This window comes from Pezoporus wallicus, unplaced genomic scaffold (genome assembly GCF_028554395.1).
Source record: "Pezoporus wallicus isolate ANWC-B61680 ecotype Strahan unplaced genomic scaffold, APGP_CSIRO_Pwel_v1 scaffold_11491, whole genome shotgun sequence".
NCBI classification, from domain to species: Eukaryota; Metazoa; Chordata; class Aves; order Psittaciformes; family Psittacidae; genus Pezoporus; species Pezoporus wallicus.
The window spans coordinates 5,301,614-5,319,064 of NW_026642649.1; the positions used below are offsets into that span (position 1 = coordinate 5,301,614).

The 17,451-nt window shown below is 40.5% G+C and overlaps 1 protein-coding gene across 2 annotated transcripts in view; it reads left to right on the top strand.

Moving 5' to 3' along the window:
- Positions 1 to 17,451, top strand: part of LARS2 (leucyl-tRNA synthetase 2, mitochondrial) — a 60,715-nt gene that overhangs the window by 520 nt on the left and 42,744 nt on the right. For both annotated transcript variants that reach the window (XM_057431617.1, XM_057431618.1), the window contains exons 2-7: positions 2,292 to 2,542; positions 4,290 to 4,418; positions 7,075 to 7,166; positions 10,104 to 10,164; positions 15,701 to 15,790; positions 17,139 to 17,282. In XM_057431617.1, coding sequence (XP_057287600.1) covers positions 2,309 to 2,542; positions 4,290 to 4,418; positions 7,075 to 7,166; positions 10,104 to 10,164; positions 15,701 to 15,790; positions 17,139 to 17,282 — 750 coding nt within the window. In that variant the 5' untranslated portion in view covers positions 2,292 to 2,308. The remainder of the gene's footprint in view (positions 1 to 2,291; positions 2,543 to 4,289; positions 4,419 to 7,074; positions 7,167 to 10,103; positions 10,165 to 15,700; positions 15,791 to 17,138; positions 17,283 to 17,451) is intronic.

Below are 17,451 nucleotides of genomic sequence, written 5' to 3' on the forward strand. Positions count from 1 at the left end.
TTGTACACCTGCTGAGTTTATATAATTCCAGACTGGTTTGTGTTGGAAGGGACCTGAGAGCTCATCCAGTTCCAACCCCCTGCCATGGGGAGGGACACCTTCCACTAGAGCAGGTTGCTCCAAGCCCCGTCCAACCTGGCCTTGAATATTGCCAGGGATGGGGCAGCCACAGCTTCTCTGGGCACCCTGTGCCAGCCCCTCAGCATCCCCACAGGAAAGAACTTCTTCCTTAGATTTAATTTAAATCTATGCTCTTCCAGTGTAAAGCCATTCCCTCTTGTTGTGTCAGTACTTGCTCTTACGTTTGGCTTGTAACCTGATGCTTTGAAGACCCCCGCAGTGCTGGCTGGAATGCCTTCAGCTGTGGTGGGAAGGTGGGCTCTTGTCTTAGTCCCATGCACACAGCACTGGAAAGACAAAACCACCTAGTGCCACATCTTCTGTATTTGGATATCTTCTGTATGTCCTTACTTGGCCCAACTTGTGACTTGCTGATTGTTGCATCTTGTGTCTAGGAGCAGGAAAGAGGTCTCTTTCTCATCCTGGAAGTCCATGTGGTTAAGTGATGTTTGCCCTGGTACTGTGACCCAGGCTGTGTCCCCTTTCCAGCTTACATCCACTGCTCTGACCCCTGCTTGCATGATGTGTAGGGCCTGAGGTCACCCACATGTGCTCTGGCAGGTGTGACATTGGCAGGTGGGTTTCTCCTGAGCTGTGCACAAGGGTCTACCTTGTGTCTTTTCTGTCTGCTTTCATCAGAGGATTCACTTGTGTATAACTTGTATTTTACAATAGGTATTTTGTAAATCAGCAATGCTCAGAGTCTGCCACAAGGCAATACTCCTTTCTGCTGTAAAATAAATTTAGGTAATAGAAATAAGACATAAGTAATAAGGAAATAATAAATAAAAATAAGCCAAACAGTGCTTATCTTGCTGATTTTGAGAAGAGTGAATAAGATTATGGAGGGGGGGGAGAAATTAGGTGTCTCTTCAATAACTCGAGCATCTGTGCTGGGAATCCTGAGTTCAGATCTGTTGTTGTTACAAATGAGAGAGATTATAGAGATTAGCAGCAAAAAAATAAAAGCACCAGAATATGTCGCTTGCACTAGACATATAAGTGGAAAAAGAAATGTTTGAAAGTGCCTGTTTGGTAGCTAAAGAGAAGAAAGGTGCAATTTCATACGTATGTAATGAGAGGGAATGAGGGCTTCTGTATGCATATGTTGTAGATTCTAAGGAAGTATAACTCTCACTAGCTTAGTGGGGACCTAATTTAGGTGCTATAACAGCTATTTCTACTGATAATGTTGCTATCATATGGGAAATACATAAATAAAGCCATTTATTATATGGAGCTTCTCTACACAGAAACTTTACCGGTGTAACTCTGCAAGGAAAGTTATGAACTGACTGCAATAGAAGGCTTGGTACAACAGTCAAGTGTACAGACCAAAAATTGAAAAGAAACCCCAGCCATAGAGGATAGAAAACACTGATACAAAAAAGAAACTATTTAATTTGTTTTGTGTTTTGGTTTGTTTTTTTGTTTTTTTTTTAAGGAATTAGGGGTGAAGATGAGGAAGAAATCTCAGAGTAGGGGTTGGAATTTGTTTAATGCTTTATTTCCTCCTGTAGGAAGTAAAATCAGCAAATACCTTACTGAGGCAGATCCTGAACATGTGGACTATTTGATCTTTCTCACATTGAGTAGTTTTATTTCAGAAGACTCGCTCTAAAGCATTTGAGGAGTTCTTTTAGCTGTTTTTTTGTTTTAGTTGAAAGAGGAAGCTTTAGCAAAAGTCAGTTTAGACTGTCTAGTTGAAATCTACTAATTACAGTCATTCCCCCCATCTCTTTTCAATGATGACAAATTCAGTAGATTTTCAGTATAATTTCATGCAACTTCCCCTTCTCTCTATTTGATTCCGAATTTTTACTAACACCGTCAGTCATCTTCTTCTGTTCATCTTCCTGATGCTGAGCACCTTCAACTAACTGATCCTGCTCTTAGGGGAGATTGAACGCAATATTGGTCCCTTATTAGAGAAGACATCTAACAGAACAGTTTTGTTCCATTCAAGGGGCACAGTTAATTCTCTTGGCTAAAAGAATAAATGCTTTTATTGTTCAGACATATGGTGATAAAATGCACATAGCATAAAAAACAGACAACTAATCTAAATCAAGCTAAAATGTTTCACAGCTGCCAGATTTCTTGTAACTGTAATAACCACTTAATTCCTATTATATATTGTTGACTAAAATACATGTTTTTGTCTTTTTCAGAAATCATAACCTTAAGAATGCAGTCGGTTTGTCAGACAGTTGGTGCTTGTTCCTCATGTTTGAAGAGACAATTAAATGGCTTCATGGGATTAATTAAATGGCAGAGCAGACTGGTTCCTGCTTGTGTCAGAACTATTTACAGCGAGACGGGGAAATGGGAAAAAAACTATGGATTGGAGACAAGGAAAAGAGTTGAAAATTGGTGGCTCCCACGAATAAAGGAACAGTTCTGCAGAATTTCAGAAACTGATGTAAGTATTATGAGATATTTGGAAATTACATATTTGGTATTTTTGTTTTCTCAGAATGAAGTTAATTGAAACTTACTTATTACAGTTTCTGATGCTAAGATGTATGTTATGTTTCAGGGGAAAATACTTTCATATAATAGTAGATTACTAAAAACAGTTGATGAAATAGGTGGAGAAATAATAACTAAAAAAAACTTGGGGAAAACCATGATGATAAGTAAAGTATAAACCTGTAAATTTAGGAAGTGTTCAAGTAATCAATTCTTTCTTCGTTTAGTATACCTGTGTTTGTAACCTCTGTAAGCAATTTTCTCAAGGTGTTGTTCCTAATGGTTATGCCAACTCTATTACACTGCACACTGTCATTCATTAAAATCCATATTAAGGGAAGATGATTTTTTAAGGATATTTTGTGGTTTATAGTGTTTTAGGAATAGTAAGTGACTTGCAGGAAAGAAAAAGCTCTCCCATGCAATAAAAAATCTTGAAAACAATGGTAATCCCAGTCTCTGACTCTTTTTGCCTTCACAATTACGCTCACTCCCATAGGTATTAAAGTATTTTTGTGCCTCCCTTCATCTTTATTTATTCTTTCCTGAGGTATGCTCCCCTTACAACAAAAACCCGGCATATCAAAGCATCAAAGACAGAAAAGGGGTTTGCTTTTTCTGAGGAGGAAAACTGAGATGAAAATAGTGTGCATGCATAAAGTAGCAGGGAAAGCATTAATTTAGGTTTCTGTGTGTAATATCTGACAACGTGCGAATGCACAGATATCGTACATCTGAGAAGTTTAAATTGTGTTTTTAATGATACTTTTGTTTTATCCTTACAGTTGAAGGAGATGTAATAACATCTTGTATTAAGAGGCAGGCAGTGTGTAGTGCTGCAGTCAAGTTTTCACATTATTTCTGATTTTGCTAGAATTGGAGAAAAGCGATAAAGAAGAAACATTTATAAATATATATATAAATATATATTATATATAAAATATAAATAGACTTCTTTTCAAAATGCTAAAAGGTGCTTTTTTTCCCCTCATTATTAACTTAAGAAAAATAGGAACTTTTCAAGCATGTATTGATGATAAATTCAATGGTAATCAAGATGCATTAGGAATAACTTATGTGAGAGACATTACATTTGATTTCTGTATAACTTAAACCTATCTAAATGAAATTTTTACTTTCTTTACACTATGCAAGGTAGTGCTTGTAATACTTCTCTGGAGCTGAGCATGTGTAGTGGCTCTGAAGGATTTCACTTCAATGGATGTTCATGATTTAGTCAGTGGATTACTGTGGTTCAGCTGACGAAAAGCAATTGGCCAGGAGCAAGCTCCCATATTTGTTGTAAATACAAAGTAAACCACTTATTTAAACTATACTTAAAGAATATAATCTGTCATGTTTTCCTGTTTTGGTGGGACAGACTAAGAGCACATAGAAAATCAGTTGCAGATGCTATGGTAGGGAATGGTGATTTTTTTTAAGCTGCAGTTCTGTTAATCTTTTGTTGAGTAAAGATTGATTAAAAACATAATTTTCAAGTGCCATATGAATATATGAGATGACGGCAAAGTCTGGTAAAACATCTCCATCTCCATCCCTAAAGAACTTGATCTGATGAAGGGTGTAGCAGAACCTTGTTTTTCTTCAGAGTACCTTGTGGTTTATAATGTGCAGTTGTATTTAGTCAAGTGAAATGCAAGTTCATGTACTTACAACTTTCTAAAATTTCTTTCTAGAAATCAAGACCAAAATTTTATGTGCTCTCTATGTTCCCATATCCTTCTGGAAAGCTTCACATGGGCCATGTTCGTGTCTACACTATCAGTGATGCAATAGCTCGATTCCAGAAAATGAGAGGGATGCAGGTAAGAAAAGATCATTTGTAGGACTGGGTGGGTTTTTGATGTTTTAATAGCATAATTGGTCAGGAAATTAGTGTTTTCAAAATCCATGAATGTGAAGGTTTAGTTGGAATTTGTGCTACAGATGCATCGATAATGACCTGTGGAGCTTTGAATATTGACATTTCAGACTTTTTAAGAGCAAGTGGTGTTCAGAACTCGCTGTTGATAATGCTTTGTTAGAAGCTGTCTCCAATGATAGAACTGATGCTGTATTACCTACCTGAGTCTGTTGATGTTCAGCATAGTGTTGAGACTGAAGATCCCGCTGCCATCTGGGTGGGACCGTGGTGGGGGAAATGTGTAGCTGACAAGAGAAAACCGAGGCACCACAGAAGTCAACTTCTTTCACCTCTTCTGCTCTTGAGAACTGCTTGATGTCCTTTGCCAGACTCAGAGGGATGTCCTGCACCTCTGTGCCAACTGGGAGGGAAACCTTTTGTCATGATTGCTACAAGTCAAATCACAGAATTATAGAATCACAGAATGGTTTGTGGTGGAAGGGACCTTAAAGCTCATCCAGTTCCAAACCCCTGCCAAGGGCAGGGACACTTTCCACTAGCCCAGGTTGCTCCAAGCCCATCCAACCTGACCTTGAGCACTGCCAGGATGGGGCAGCCGCAGGTTCTCCAGGCAACCTGTGCCAGTGTCTCAACATCCTCATAGTAAAGATTTTCTTCTTAATGTCTAATCTAAATCTCCTGTTTCAATTTAAAATGATTCCCCCTTGTCCTGTCCCTACATGCCCTTGTAAAATGTCCCTTTCCAGCTTTCTTGCAGACCCCTTTAGGTATTGGAAGAGATGACCAGGATCATGTCACACATCATGTAGGTGTAGTAAAAGAGACAATAAATTTGAAATCATTTTCTAAACCACTGTGCCTGTTCTTCCATCTCTATAGCAACTACATAAATAGATCTGTCTCGGAGATTAATTTGAGGGTATTTTTAATGTCTCTTCGCATTCGGGTGTCTGATTGAAACCTGCATTAGTATACTTCTTCAGTTCTTTAACTTGAAGAATGCTGTTGGTTGTTCAATTGACCTGCCTTTTGAATGTGATAAGTGAATACACTGCGTGATATTTTTAACATACATGCTAGAATTGGGAAGATCTGTGTGAGCAGATAACTTGTGCAGGCATTGATGTGAAAAATGTCTGCATATGAGCTGTCTGGAGCATCAGTCAGCCCTTTTGTGGAGTCTGGAGCTGCTAATGAAGCTGTTCTTCCCACATCCTTTTGCTCACGAGCATGAGAAATGAGACTGTGTCTTGCTTTTGGCTGCTTATCTGTATCCAGGGGATCTTCAGAAGCCAAATTTTAGAAAAATTAATCTCAATGTGCATCAGTTTGCAGTAAAAGAAAGCATTTGTAGGGGTGCGAGTGTAGGGCATTTGTCTAAACAAAGGGAGTTCAAATAAGAGAAAATACATATTATACATGGAAAAGAAAATCTGCTTTGTGTCATTGTTTCTGTCCAGAAACAGGTCACCAGCAGCAGTAATGGTGAAGAAGAGCTGAACTGCAGAAACTGGTATTTCAGTGTGCCCTTAAAAAAATGCTGTTGAGATTTTTAGTTCACATGAAGTTGACCTGTCTTTTTTTTCTCTTTTATGCCAATAGTTTTGATTACTGGTGGGAGGAGGGAGAGGTGTGTGTGCTTCAATGGGGTGTTCACAAGTGGTTTAGGCTCCAAATGAGATTTTCCATGTAGCACTTATAACGTTGGAAAGCAGGGAGTTAGGGAGTCATATTTCCTGACACTGATAAGAGGAACAATAATCTGTCTGATAATAGGGAAAACTCGTGAGAGAGAATAGCATTCCGATTTCAATTAGATGTATACATCATGTATGTGCTGTGCATGGACCCTGGCTTGAATCACAGTTGATCACAGGTTAATACCTTTGGTTTTGTTGCTGCACCAGCAGAGTTTCGTTTTAACTCAGTATTGAAAATGAGAATGCTGCAGAGTCGCATCTGTTAAATCCTGTTGCATTTACACAGAGTTGGTGCCTAGAGCACCTTTGTAAAGATGTCTGTAAAATATTCTGAATGAAATAATCTGTTGGAAGACAGAAGATTAGAAGGTTGTGGCAAAGAAGAATAAAAATAATTCAAACCAGTGACAAAAGGAGCTCTTGTGCTTCTGAAATGGACAGGATTTTCACATGGAGATAGCTTATGAGATTAGTATTGCCCAGCCTTGCTTGGTTAGTGCTTGCTTGCTTACATGCAACCAAAGAACAAGTGGTTTATGTAAATACATTTTTAAGGGGTAAAATGTTACTCGGTCACCTTTTGCTATTGTTAAACTTGGCTAACTTTAATCATAAGTACTAAGTTTATAGCACATTTGTAGGTGTAAGAAATGGGATCGTTTTTATCGTGTATCGAATATATATGCGTCTAAAGACAGCATCTTAAGTACTGGCCTTTCTTTCCTTGCCTATTAAACAGGTTTTTTGAATACTTACTGAATTGCTACATTATTTTCCTATATAATATGCACTTACATAGGAAAGAGGTATATCTCTTTCAATACCATTTATTTGGCTGCAAGCCACTGTACATTATTTGGAGGCCTGTGTGATTGTGTATTTCCTTTTTGCTGACAGGTGATAAATCCAATGGGGTGGGATGCATTCGGTTTACCAGCAGAAAATGCTGCGGTTGAACATGGGCTTCACCCTGCAAGCTGGACACAAAGGTAGTTTATAATGAATTTAAGTAATACGACGTTTCCACTGAATACCTGTACTGTGGCCCTCATAAACCAACAAAACAGAGCAAAACCAGTGTAGGAGTAGAAGAAATCCAGTACAGAAAGAAGCAGGATTGTTTACCAGTGTTTTATGGGACTTTGCAGAGGAATCCGTTTTGAAAAATAAATGTATCAGGATGATTTTTAAGGTTTTAATCTCAGTGGATTTTAAATCGTAAGAACGTAGAATATTGAAAGAGTGACATTTCCCAAACACCCAAATCAGCAAGTAAGAAATAAATCAGAATTTCATTATGATGAGGTAAATCTTAGTGTGGAATACACAGTTGAAAATTGAGCCATGTGGTTAGGTTTATTAGCAGTTTCAGTACCATGCAAAAGAGAAAAAGGATAGTTTGCATTTGAAACTGGGTTTTGGAAAATGATAAGCAGAATTCAGTGTTATGTTCCCCCAATATTGATTTAAATTAATAGTTTTTATAAATGGCTCGGAAACCGATCTTAAGGGAAGCCCTTTGTCGTGCTCTGGATGCAGTAACGTGGCTGTGGTAACATTCTGGATCTTTATCCATTTCCTTCTTCGATAGTGCTTCTGGTCCCACATCAAGATACTTGATACTTTTCCAACAAAAATAGGATGGCAATTGACTTAATTTAGGGAGAACGCATATGTGCATCACACACAAATTCTGAGTTAGTTATGCTGATTTAAATATTTCCTTTATGGTTTAGATAAGAGCGTGTGTGAGAACCAGTTACTATCAAGACACAAAACCCTGTTTTTCTTTCTTTTGAGAGAGTCTGCAGAGTCACCACGCACAGCTGACTGAGTTGAATTGGCTCAAAAGAAAAGCAGTGAGCATGTGGGGCAGAGACTGCAATAGCAGAAAACCATATCAGCTCAGCCTGTTTCATCTTACCAGTTTGTCTAGGTCATATCAAAAAAGCATGTGGCAGGGCACAGCCTGAGCTGATTCTCTTCTGCTGTTCTCTGTGCTGTCGTGTTTTGCTCTTTTCTTGTAAATGAGTGTGCATTGTTCCATGCACTTAAAGTAGTTCAGGTAGTAGTTAAAAGTACAAGGTCTTCTATACTGGAAGAAAATCTTGCATTGAAAATTTCCTTAGTCCTGAAGAGAGTGATAGTCTAGTTTTAAGCTAGATAACAATATATTATAGCAACAGACTGAGAAAAGTTAGCATATCATTGTTGGGACCGATTATAATAACATCCAAATAGAAAATTATTTACATACCTATTTGCATTTTGATTGTGCTAAGGGAGTTGGTTCACCACGCAGGCAGTTTAAATTCTGACCTCTGTAGTAACTGCTGTCTCCTGTCTTCTCCACTGCCCCTGTCCTGAATGTTTCTCATGCCTGCAGCAGGGAGGACTGAACTGAACGTGGAACTGTGATGGTGTGATAGCAGTCTGATATGCTCTGGTTACCCCTGGTGCAGAGCCAGCCACCCCTGTAAAAGGAGGCACACTGTAAGCCTTTGAGCTTAGTTATTCCAGGAGTGAGCAACCAAATTTCAGAGCATCCTAATTTTCTCAAGAGGAGATTTAAAATGCTCAAATTGACTATTACTTCTTATATTCTCAAAGTTAAGAAAAAAACCCCAGCCCATAAACTACGTTGAAGACTGAGTTATTTATAGAAAATACAGAAACTTCTGTTATTAAGAGTTAATATAGTGGCAGAAGTTTGAAAGTACATTGAAATTTGAATTATTTTTATTATTGGTACAGTTCATTTTGAATGGGACTTTAATATAAGCAGTACTACTGAAAGGATGGCTTCTCCCAGTGGAAGCTGTGAGTCCATTAAGAGGATTTCCTGGTATGCATACCAGGAGAGGTGTACAGCAGGTCTTGTGTAAATGGGGCTCTGTGGCTGTTAGTGCTGGATGCTTGCATTACTCAGTTACAGTTACTCAGCAGTGCAAGTTTGTGGTGGATGAGAATTAAATGCTGGGCTTCATGACTGTCAAATTAGCCACTGTGAGGCTAGGTGATGCTTTACCTGACATAATGCATTTTAGTAGAAAGTTAAAAGTCTATAAAAAATGTTAAGCAATTCACAGCAGCTCGCTGGTTAATACCCCAAAAACTGCAAACTGGTAAACCGCCTTTAGTACACTTTCAAGCTAAAGCTTCACTGTATGTTCTGATGTATCTTGTTTTGCATTTTAATGTAACCCATATGGGGTAAGCTCTATCCCTACGGTTTTGTAGTTGACTTAAGTTCATGGCTGTGCTGCCACCAGGAGTTTATGGCTTCCTTGTCACCTCCCAGCACACATGTTCCCACCACCTCCTTTGCGTTGGCTTTGCTGTTTTTGTAGCCACTGTATTGGCTTGATCAGCCTGTTAATCAGAAGGAAGCAGGAAAACTGGGGAGGATTTTATGGAGCACCTTATGTAGGGCATGTTTTCAGTTGACGAAGAAGCTGATTCCACTCGTCTCATAGGCACACAAACACCAGAGCCAAAGTAAAATATAGCCAGGCTAGCACTGTCAGAATAGAGCAGGATTAAGGTGATGGTGAAAGTGCAGCCTATTGCATTGTGAAGATTTCATAGGACTCAACTGCAGTACAGGTAATTAAAAATAATGAGAAGTGCTGCTTCAGGAATGTTTCCCTCAAACTGTGATACTATATTTGCTTTCCAGTTACGCTCAGATCAAGAGAAGAGAAATGGTTGTCTTGTATAATACACAGCATTGAAATTGAACTAGAATACACTAGGGACTTTGAAAAGTTTTGAGTATTCTGGCAGTTCCTTGAGTGTGACTTCTAGTAAGATAATAGTGTTGTTTAGAGGTTAATTAGTGCTTTTGATTTCTCAGAACTTTATAAGCATCTGATTATAATCACAGCAGAAGTGTTTTAAGTTAATTTTGTATTATTATTTTGCAGCAATATCCAACACATGAGAGAACAGTTTGATGCGCTAGGTCTGTCTTTTACATGGGAAAGGGTAAGATTTTCTTTTCTAAGGGATTCTGCTTTATTTTATTGTGTGATGGAACATTGAAAAGCATTCAGTTTCACTATTTTACATATGGCAATATAGAAGCCTTTGAAAGTGACCAGTTTAAGTTGTCAAACTGTAAAATAGGTCTTATCTCAAGCTTTTTACAGCTTTGGACACACTGGTATCACCTGAGAAGGTCAAGGGTTAGGAGAATCTTTAATTTCAGTTTTTCATTTGTGTTGCGTTTTCAGCTCTTTCAAAGTAGCAGTGTTCTGTCTTAGAAGGTAAGCAGTAGTCTGAATAGATAATGTATGAAACGGCATATGTTTAAGGGGTATGTGTTTTGAGGAGTGCTTTTTTCTATGTGCCTGTATTTAGAATATACTCAAGAGTTGAAAGCTAGTAACTTGAAGTGGTGGTTTGGTTCTGTTATTCTGAATTTGGATCATAAGCCTGCATTTTTGTAGGTGTTCCTATCATGACCATTCTGGAAAATACAAATTTTATCTAAATACATTAGTGCCTGAGAATCAGGTGTTCATCTTAAAACCTTACCAAATACAAGCTAATGTCATTAGACATAAGCTAATATAATTTTCAAGATAAAAAGATATCAATTTTTAAGCAATTGTTGGGTTACCTCATTTACAGTATCAAAGTGAATCAAACTACCTTTACATTCTCAGCAATAACTGCTGCTTATCACCTTAATATGCTTCTGAATAGAGTGTTAGGGATGCTAATCTTGGAATTTTATAGCAGTATTGTAGATCTGAAAAGGAAAAGGATTAGTTTTCTGGCACTCTGAGACCTGCCAGCTGTTTTCTTTAATCTTGAGGGTGAATCTTACATCTAAAAAACTATATTTTAACGTATCATATATATGTCAAGATTTTTTAGTAAGATTTTAATTTTCTTGGTAGCCAAAAAGCTGCTCTGAAAAGATTTGTTGAGGAAGGGTCACTGCACACATTCTTGACAATTATTTTCTTATATTTAAAACTGTTGGTATCTCAGATTTTCTGTATGTGTAAAACAGCAATACTTCACTACTGAAATCATACTTGTGGGCTGTATTATGGAACACACCAGAGTTGAATGTTATAGATTGCCTTTCAAGAAAAGTAACTTTTATTTAACCCTTCCACTCAGAAGAGGTTTAGAGCTGGCAGTACTGAATAAGTACATAAAGAAAAGCCCCTTGTCAAGTCTATGCCTTTTCTTTGAGGCTTCCTTCACTTTTCTAGTGAACCATATTTTGGTTAATTAACTTTGATTTCTGAATACTTGTGAGAAGTGCCTTGATGCTTTACAACAACCCCATTTAAACGGTAGTGAAATTGAAATAGGGGTAGGTAGTTAATGTTTTGGAAAAGTAAAATTTTGAAACGGCTAAAAAGTGTTCCCCAAAACACAAAGAAGTTTGGAAAATTAGCTGTGAGTTATGCTACCTAGAAAGCGTGCCTTATTAAGTAAGTGTGACCTGAATGGTAACCATTAGAAATAGATGCGTTTTTTCATTGCAAAAACTGTATGATGTCTGAAATATATCTGTATTATGTGGTCTCTAAATGCACAGATGCTTGAGCTAGCCATGAAAGACCTACCTTTGGAAGCAGAATGGCTAAGCTGTAGCGAAGTGAATTTTCCAGGCTGGTAAAGCCTTTTCTTTGCAAGGCTAATTAGGCTGGGCAGAACATCTTACTGCCTCAGTTGTAGTGCATCTGGGCTAGCTCAAGCATCTTTGTAGATATTTATCTTAAAAGTGAACTCTTTGAGGTAAGGCATGTTTTTATGATTATTCTATACTTGCGTGGCGCTAAAGCAGTGGCTTGCAAGATACTGTGGCCATGCAAACAAATCCACTAATGCTGGTTGAAAAATGAAAGAAAAACACTTTTTATATGGGTTAGTCTAATTAACCTGTTATACAAAATGGGAGCTTGTTTTTAATTTCATTTCATTGGTGTTGCTTAATGCACTCCTTCATTATGTTAGTACTTAGGAAATATATGCTGGAAGGAGCCCATTCCTCTATGGTAGATCTCTATTAGATTTCTTCACAGAAAAGGTGTTCAGGCATCGGAACAGACTGCCCAGGGCAGTTGTGGAGTCACCATCCCTGCAAGTGTTCACACACTGTGTAGATGAGGCCCTCAGTGCCATGGGTTAGTGGTGGCCTTGGCAGTGCTGGGGAATGGTTGGACTTAAAGGATGATCTTAAAGGTCTTTCCCAACCCAGTTGATTCTGTGATTCTATATCCTTCGCAAGTCTTTCACCCTAGAAGTTTAGAGTCTTACCCCGTACTCCACCCTTTCTGCTACACACACTGTCTCCATCAGGAGCCGGGGCTCCTCAGAGCTGTTCTGCTATCCTCCTGTATGTATTGCCTTAGCTGTAGGTCTGCTTGCTCTCTGCAGCCTGCTCCAAGCTGCCATCTGCTTTTCACTGCTGAGCAACAGAGGCAACCTGGCTAAGGCAACTTCTTTCTAGTTTTAGAATCATAGAATAGTTTGGGTTGGAAAGGACCTTCAAAGGTCATCTAGTCCACCCCCCCAAACAGATTTGCTATTTCCTAGGTGAGGCAGCTGTGATTATTTCCATTCATCTTCTGTTCTTATATCTTTATCCACATTGATTTTGTAGAAGTTTTAGATTCCATGTTAACAGGTAAACTTCTCTTTGCACATCAAACCCACTGTCGTGGTTTAAACCCAGTCAGGTAATTCGTTTGCTCACTTCCCCCCCTTTCTCGCCCTCCCCCTGCTCTCGGAGGGACGGAGAGGAGAATCAAAAGAATGCAACTCCCACGGGTTGAGATAAGAACAGTTTAGTAACTAAGGTATAACACAAATCACTACTGCTACCACCAATGATAATAATGATAAAGGAAATAACAAGGGAACAGAATACAACACCTCACCACCCGCTGACTGATAACTCGCCCCCCAAGCCCGACCAAGCTCCGACCGATACCTCCTCCAACCCTGCAGTCTCCCAGCCCTTCCGGCTAACTCCCAGTTACATCCTGGGCATGACGTGCTGTGGTATGGAATACCTCTTTGGTCAGTTTGGGTCAGGTGTCCTGTCTCTGCTTCCTCCCAGCTTCCCCTCCTCCCTGGCAGAGCATGAGGCTCACAAAGTCCTTGGCCAAACCAAAACATCTCTATCAGCTCTGTTCCCGAGCCGAAAGTCAAAACACAGCACTGCACCAGCTACCAAGGAGGAGAAACATGACTGCTACTGCTGAACCCAGGACATTATCCACCCCTTATTCCATACCATTCACGTCATGCTCAGATCCCACATTTTCAATATACCATCACTCTTATCTCGGTGCACTCTTATCTTAGTGCATGGACCAGTCCCTATAAAGCTGCTGCGTCCATCTGGTCCATGTCAGGCTCCATCTCTTGTAACAGTCTTCCAGAGCAGGAGAGACTGTGTGCAGTGTTCACACTCGTGCATAACCTGGGCAATAGTGTCCATTGTTAAGTCCACCCCTCGATCATGAGTCCATCTCTGTGTTGCATCTCTGCTCTGATGGCCTGAAGTGCCATGGGCCCACCAGGCTTAAAATAATTCACTGTCCCCTTAAGCAGTTTCTGCAGCTTGTTGCTGGGGACTCCATACAGCTGCCTTCCATCTCCGACGCTTCCAAAGCACTGGAGGGGCCCAGTGGACTAGATACTTGCCCATACTGTCCCACACACCCTGCCACTCATGACTGTCCAGCCTTGGGGAAAACCTCTTGGTCCCCCTATATTGTCGTCTAACCCCAGACAAGACCCAAACCTGACTCTGCTTAACTTTTGAGATCAGACAAAATGGTTGTGGGTAGAACACAGCCTGTGTGTGTGCCAACATGCTGATCCCCATCACAATCAGCAGGCAGGTCCCAAGGATACCCAAAGGCCATTCGAAACCTTCAGAACTCTCAGTTGATGCTGCTGTGCTTGTCACTGGGGCTGGTGTAGCTGCTGTGCTTGCCGGCTCTCCCACCACCGGCTTCTCTTTTCCTGAGTCCAGCTCTTCCTCCTCTGCCTTGATGGGAAATGCTGCGTGGTCTCCTGCATCCTCCTGGGGCTCGGCGGGTGGCTGCCGGGGCATGCTCTCGGCCGTCGCGGGGCTGGGCTCGGCCGCGGGGCTGGGCTCCTCCGCGGGGCTCGGCTCCTCCGCGGGGCTCGGCTCCTCCGCGGGGCTCGGCTCCTCCGCGGGGCTCGGCTCCTCCGCCGCCTTCTCCCGCTGCTCGGCAGCCGCTTCCTTCTGCTCCTCGACCTCCCCGACCTCCTCCACCGGCAGCCGTCCCCTCGCGGCCTCCGGCCCCGCTCCCGCCGCCGCTTGGTCCCCGGGGCCGCTCTCCCGGGCCGGTTCGGCTGCCGCCGGCTCCCGGGGCCGCTCCCCCTCAGCTCCCTGCAGCCTCACGAAGATGGAGAGTAGGGCGAGGGCCAGGACGGTGAAGAGCAGCCGGACGGCCAGGTACAAGTCCACGGCCACGTCCGTCCCGCCCTGCTGCTGGAGCCCACCCGTATTACAAGCCATTGCCATAAAGCACAGTGAGACGAGAACCTTAGCCCAGGCCCCATACTTGATAAACACTAACACAGCAAATACCGGCTCTACGTAAGTTACAACATTCTGAAGCTGTGAGATCAAGAGAAACAACTCTGAGAGCCAATAAATCGTCATTGTGAAGAGTGACTAATAATCCTGTCAGATCTGTCGTTATCTCAACCCTTCGTGCCCCACGTTGGGCGCCAAAAAGAACTGTCGTGGTTTAAACCCAGTCAGGTAATTCGTTTGCTCACTTCCCCCCCTTTCTCGCCCTCCCCCTGCTCTCGGAGGGACGGAGAGGAGAATCAAAAGAATGCAACTCCCACGGGTTGAGATAAGAACAGTTTAGTAACTAAGGTATAACACAAATCACTACTGCTACCACCAATGATAATAATGATAAAGGAAATAACAAGGGAACAGAATACAACACCTCACCACCCGCTGACCGATAACTCGCCCCCAAGCCCGACCAAGCTCCGACCGATACCTCCTCCAACCCTGCAGTCTCCCAGCCCTTCCGGCTAACTCCCAGTTACATCCTGGGCATGACGTGCTGTGGTATGGAATACCTCTTTGGTCAGTTTGGGTCAGGTGTCCTGTCTCTGCTTCCTCCTGGCTTCCCCTCCTCCCTGGCAGAGCATGAGGCTCACAAAGTCCTTGGCCAAACCAAAACATCTCTATCAGCTCTGTTCCCGAGCCGAAAGTCAAAACACAGCACTGCAGCAGCTACCAAGGAGGAGAAACATGACTGCTACTGCTGAACCCAGGACACCCACACAAAGCCCATGTTCTCTGATTTTGTATGCAGGTGAATATCACTCATTATAGACATTAGACAAATGGTGGCTGTACATAAATACATACCCAAACAAACATTTATGTGTTCTCAGGAGTGTTAACATAATGTTAATTAAGTTAAAATGCTGTAAGAAAATAGTTAAGAATAGTTCCAGGGATTTTTATTGTACTTTATTTCTACAGGAGCTGACCACTTGCTCACCAGAGTACTACAAATGGACACAGTATCTCTTTCTCAAGCTTTTTGAAGCTGGGATAGTGTATCAAAAAGAGGTAGGTACAAACTTTGACCGTACTTTACAGGTACACTAATGCAAATCACTCATGTCAGTGGCTCACTTCTGGATCATCCATTCACATTCATTAAGTGGATTTTCCTCTACTGGTTTTAAATCTCTGCAAAATGGGATTAATTTTATATGTAACTGAATTATATATGTAACTAAATTTTACATGTAACTAACATGAATGGGTGTTGTAGCAAGTCAAATCAGAAAGATTTATTGTTGGTGATTTATATTGAAGTGTGGGATCCAAATATCGCTCTGTTAGTTTATTTCATGGCTTTAACACGGATTATACTAGATCACGACTTCCCTCCCGTGAAAGCATATAGGATAATGGGATCATTAGGGGTCTCTTCAGCAGTGAGATTATTTAACTGTGTAACATTAGTGTGATATAGTCTCAAAATTGATAGGATAACTGGAGATTTTGTGCCTAACTATCCAATTCCTGGAACCTATTTGTGATCTCTAAAATATTATGGAAATATTAGAAGTTACAGGCCATCACAGCTGTTTATCTGTTAGCAGTACATTAAGAAATTATTTACCTTGTAATATTTTCTAAATTACATATATCAGGCTATCTGAAAAGGGAAGGGTTCAGCTAACTTCTTAGGGAGGAGGTGAAACAAAGACGTTAAATGAGCGTTCCAATGAGCTCTCTGCATAGCCAAGGCAATGCAGTTCCAAAATACCTTAACAGCTGTGCCTAAATGAAGCTGAAATTTAATGAATGTTTCTAACTTAAAATAGAAACTAAAATTTCTTAAATATGCCTTGACATTTCATTTGTATTCTGTAGAAACCAGGAAACCTGATAGGATGTAATCAGGGATGTACTGTAATTATTCTCTGAACCCAGCAAAAGAAACTGATGGTGAAAGATGGCATTTGGAATAGAAGGGTGTTACTGAGGTACTTCTCCTGTTTTTGTAGGCAGGGTGTCTTCAGAGATCTTAAATGGCAGCCTGCAGAAAGATTCAATAGTTAATGGCATAACATGCTGGAGCACCAATTTCATAATGTGTTGTAGCATTACTGAAGAAGCTGTGTTTTCTGAAATTCTAAAAAATAGGTCGAGAAAATAGTAATAGTAGAATATATTGATTGTTTGTAATTTCCCAGTGAATTTTCAGAAGCCTTTTATAAAAGGTATGGTGTGATATTACTGGTAGGTCACAGATAAAAGAGAGGCAAGTGTAAAAAGTTTAAATGGATGTTATGAAAAATGCAGAAAATTCAGAGGCCCAAGGGCTGTTTCTGGATCATTCTTTTGGTATCTGAAGTTTGAAATAGCTGCTGAAAATATTAATTCTTCCTGCAACATTTTTTAGGCCTTGGTGAATTGGGATCCAGTGGATCAGACTGTTCTAGCTAATGAGCAGGTGGATGACAACGGTTGCTCATGGCGTTCAGGAGCAAAAGTGGAACAGAAATACCTCAAACAGTGGTTTATCAAGACTACAGCTTATGCAAAGGTATGAGAATACAGTTTGGGGACCTTATGCTGTAACTTAAAAGAGGTGACTTTTCATCCAGAAGTATTTATCAAGCTGAATGTGGTCTTCAATATACTTACATGTTTGTGTAATATGTAGTTAAATAATAATATAGAATCATAGAATAGTTAGGGTTGGAAAGGACCTT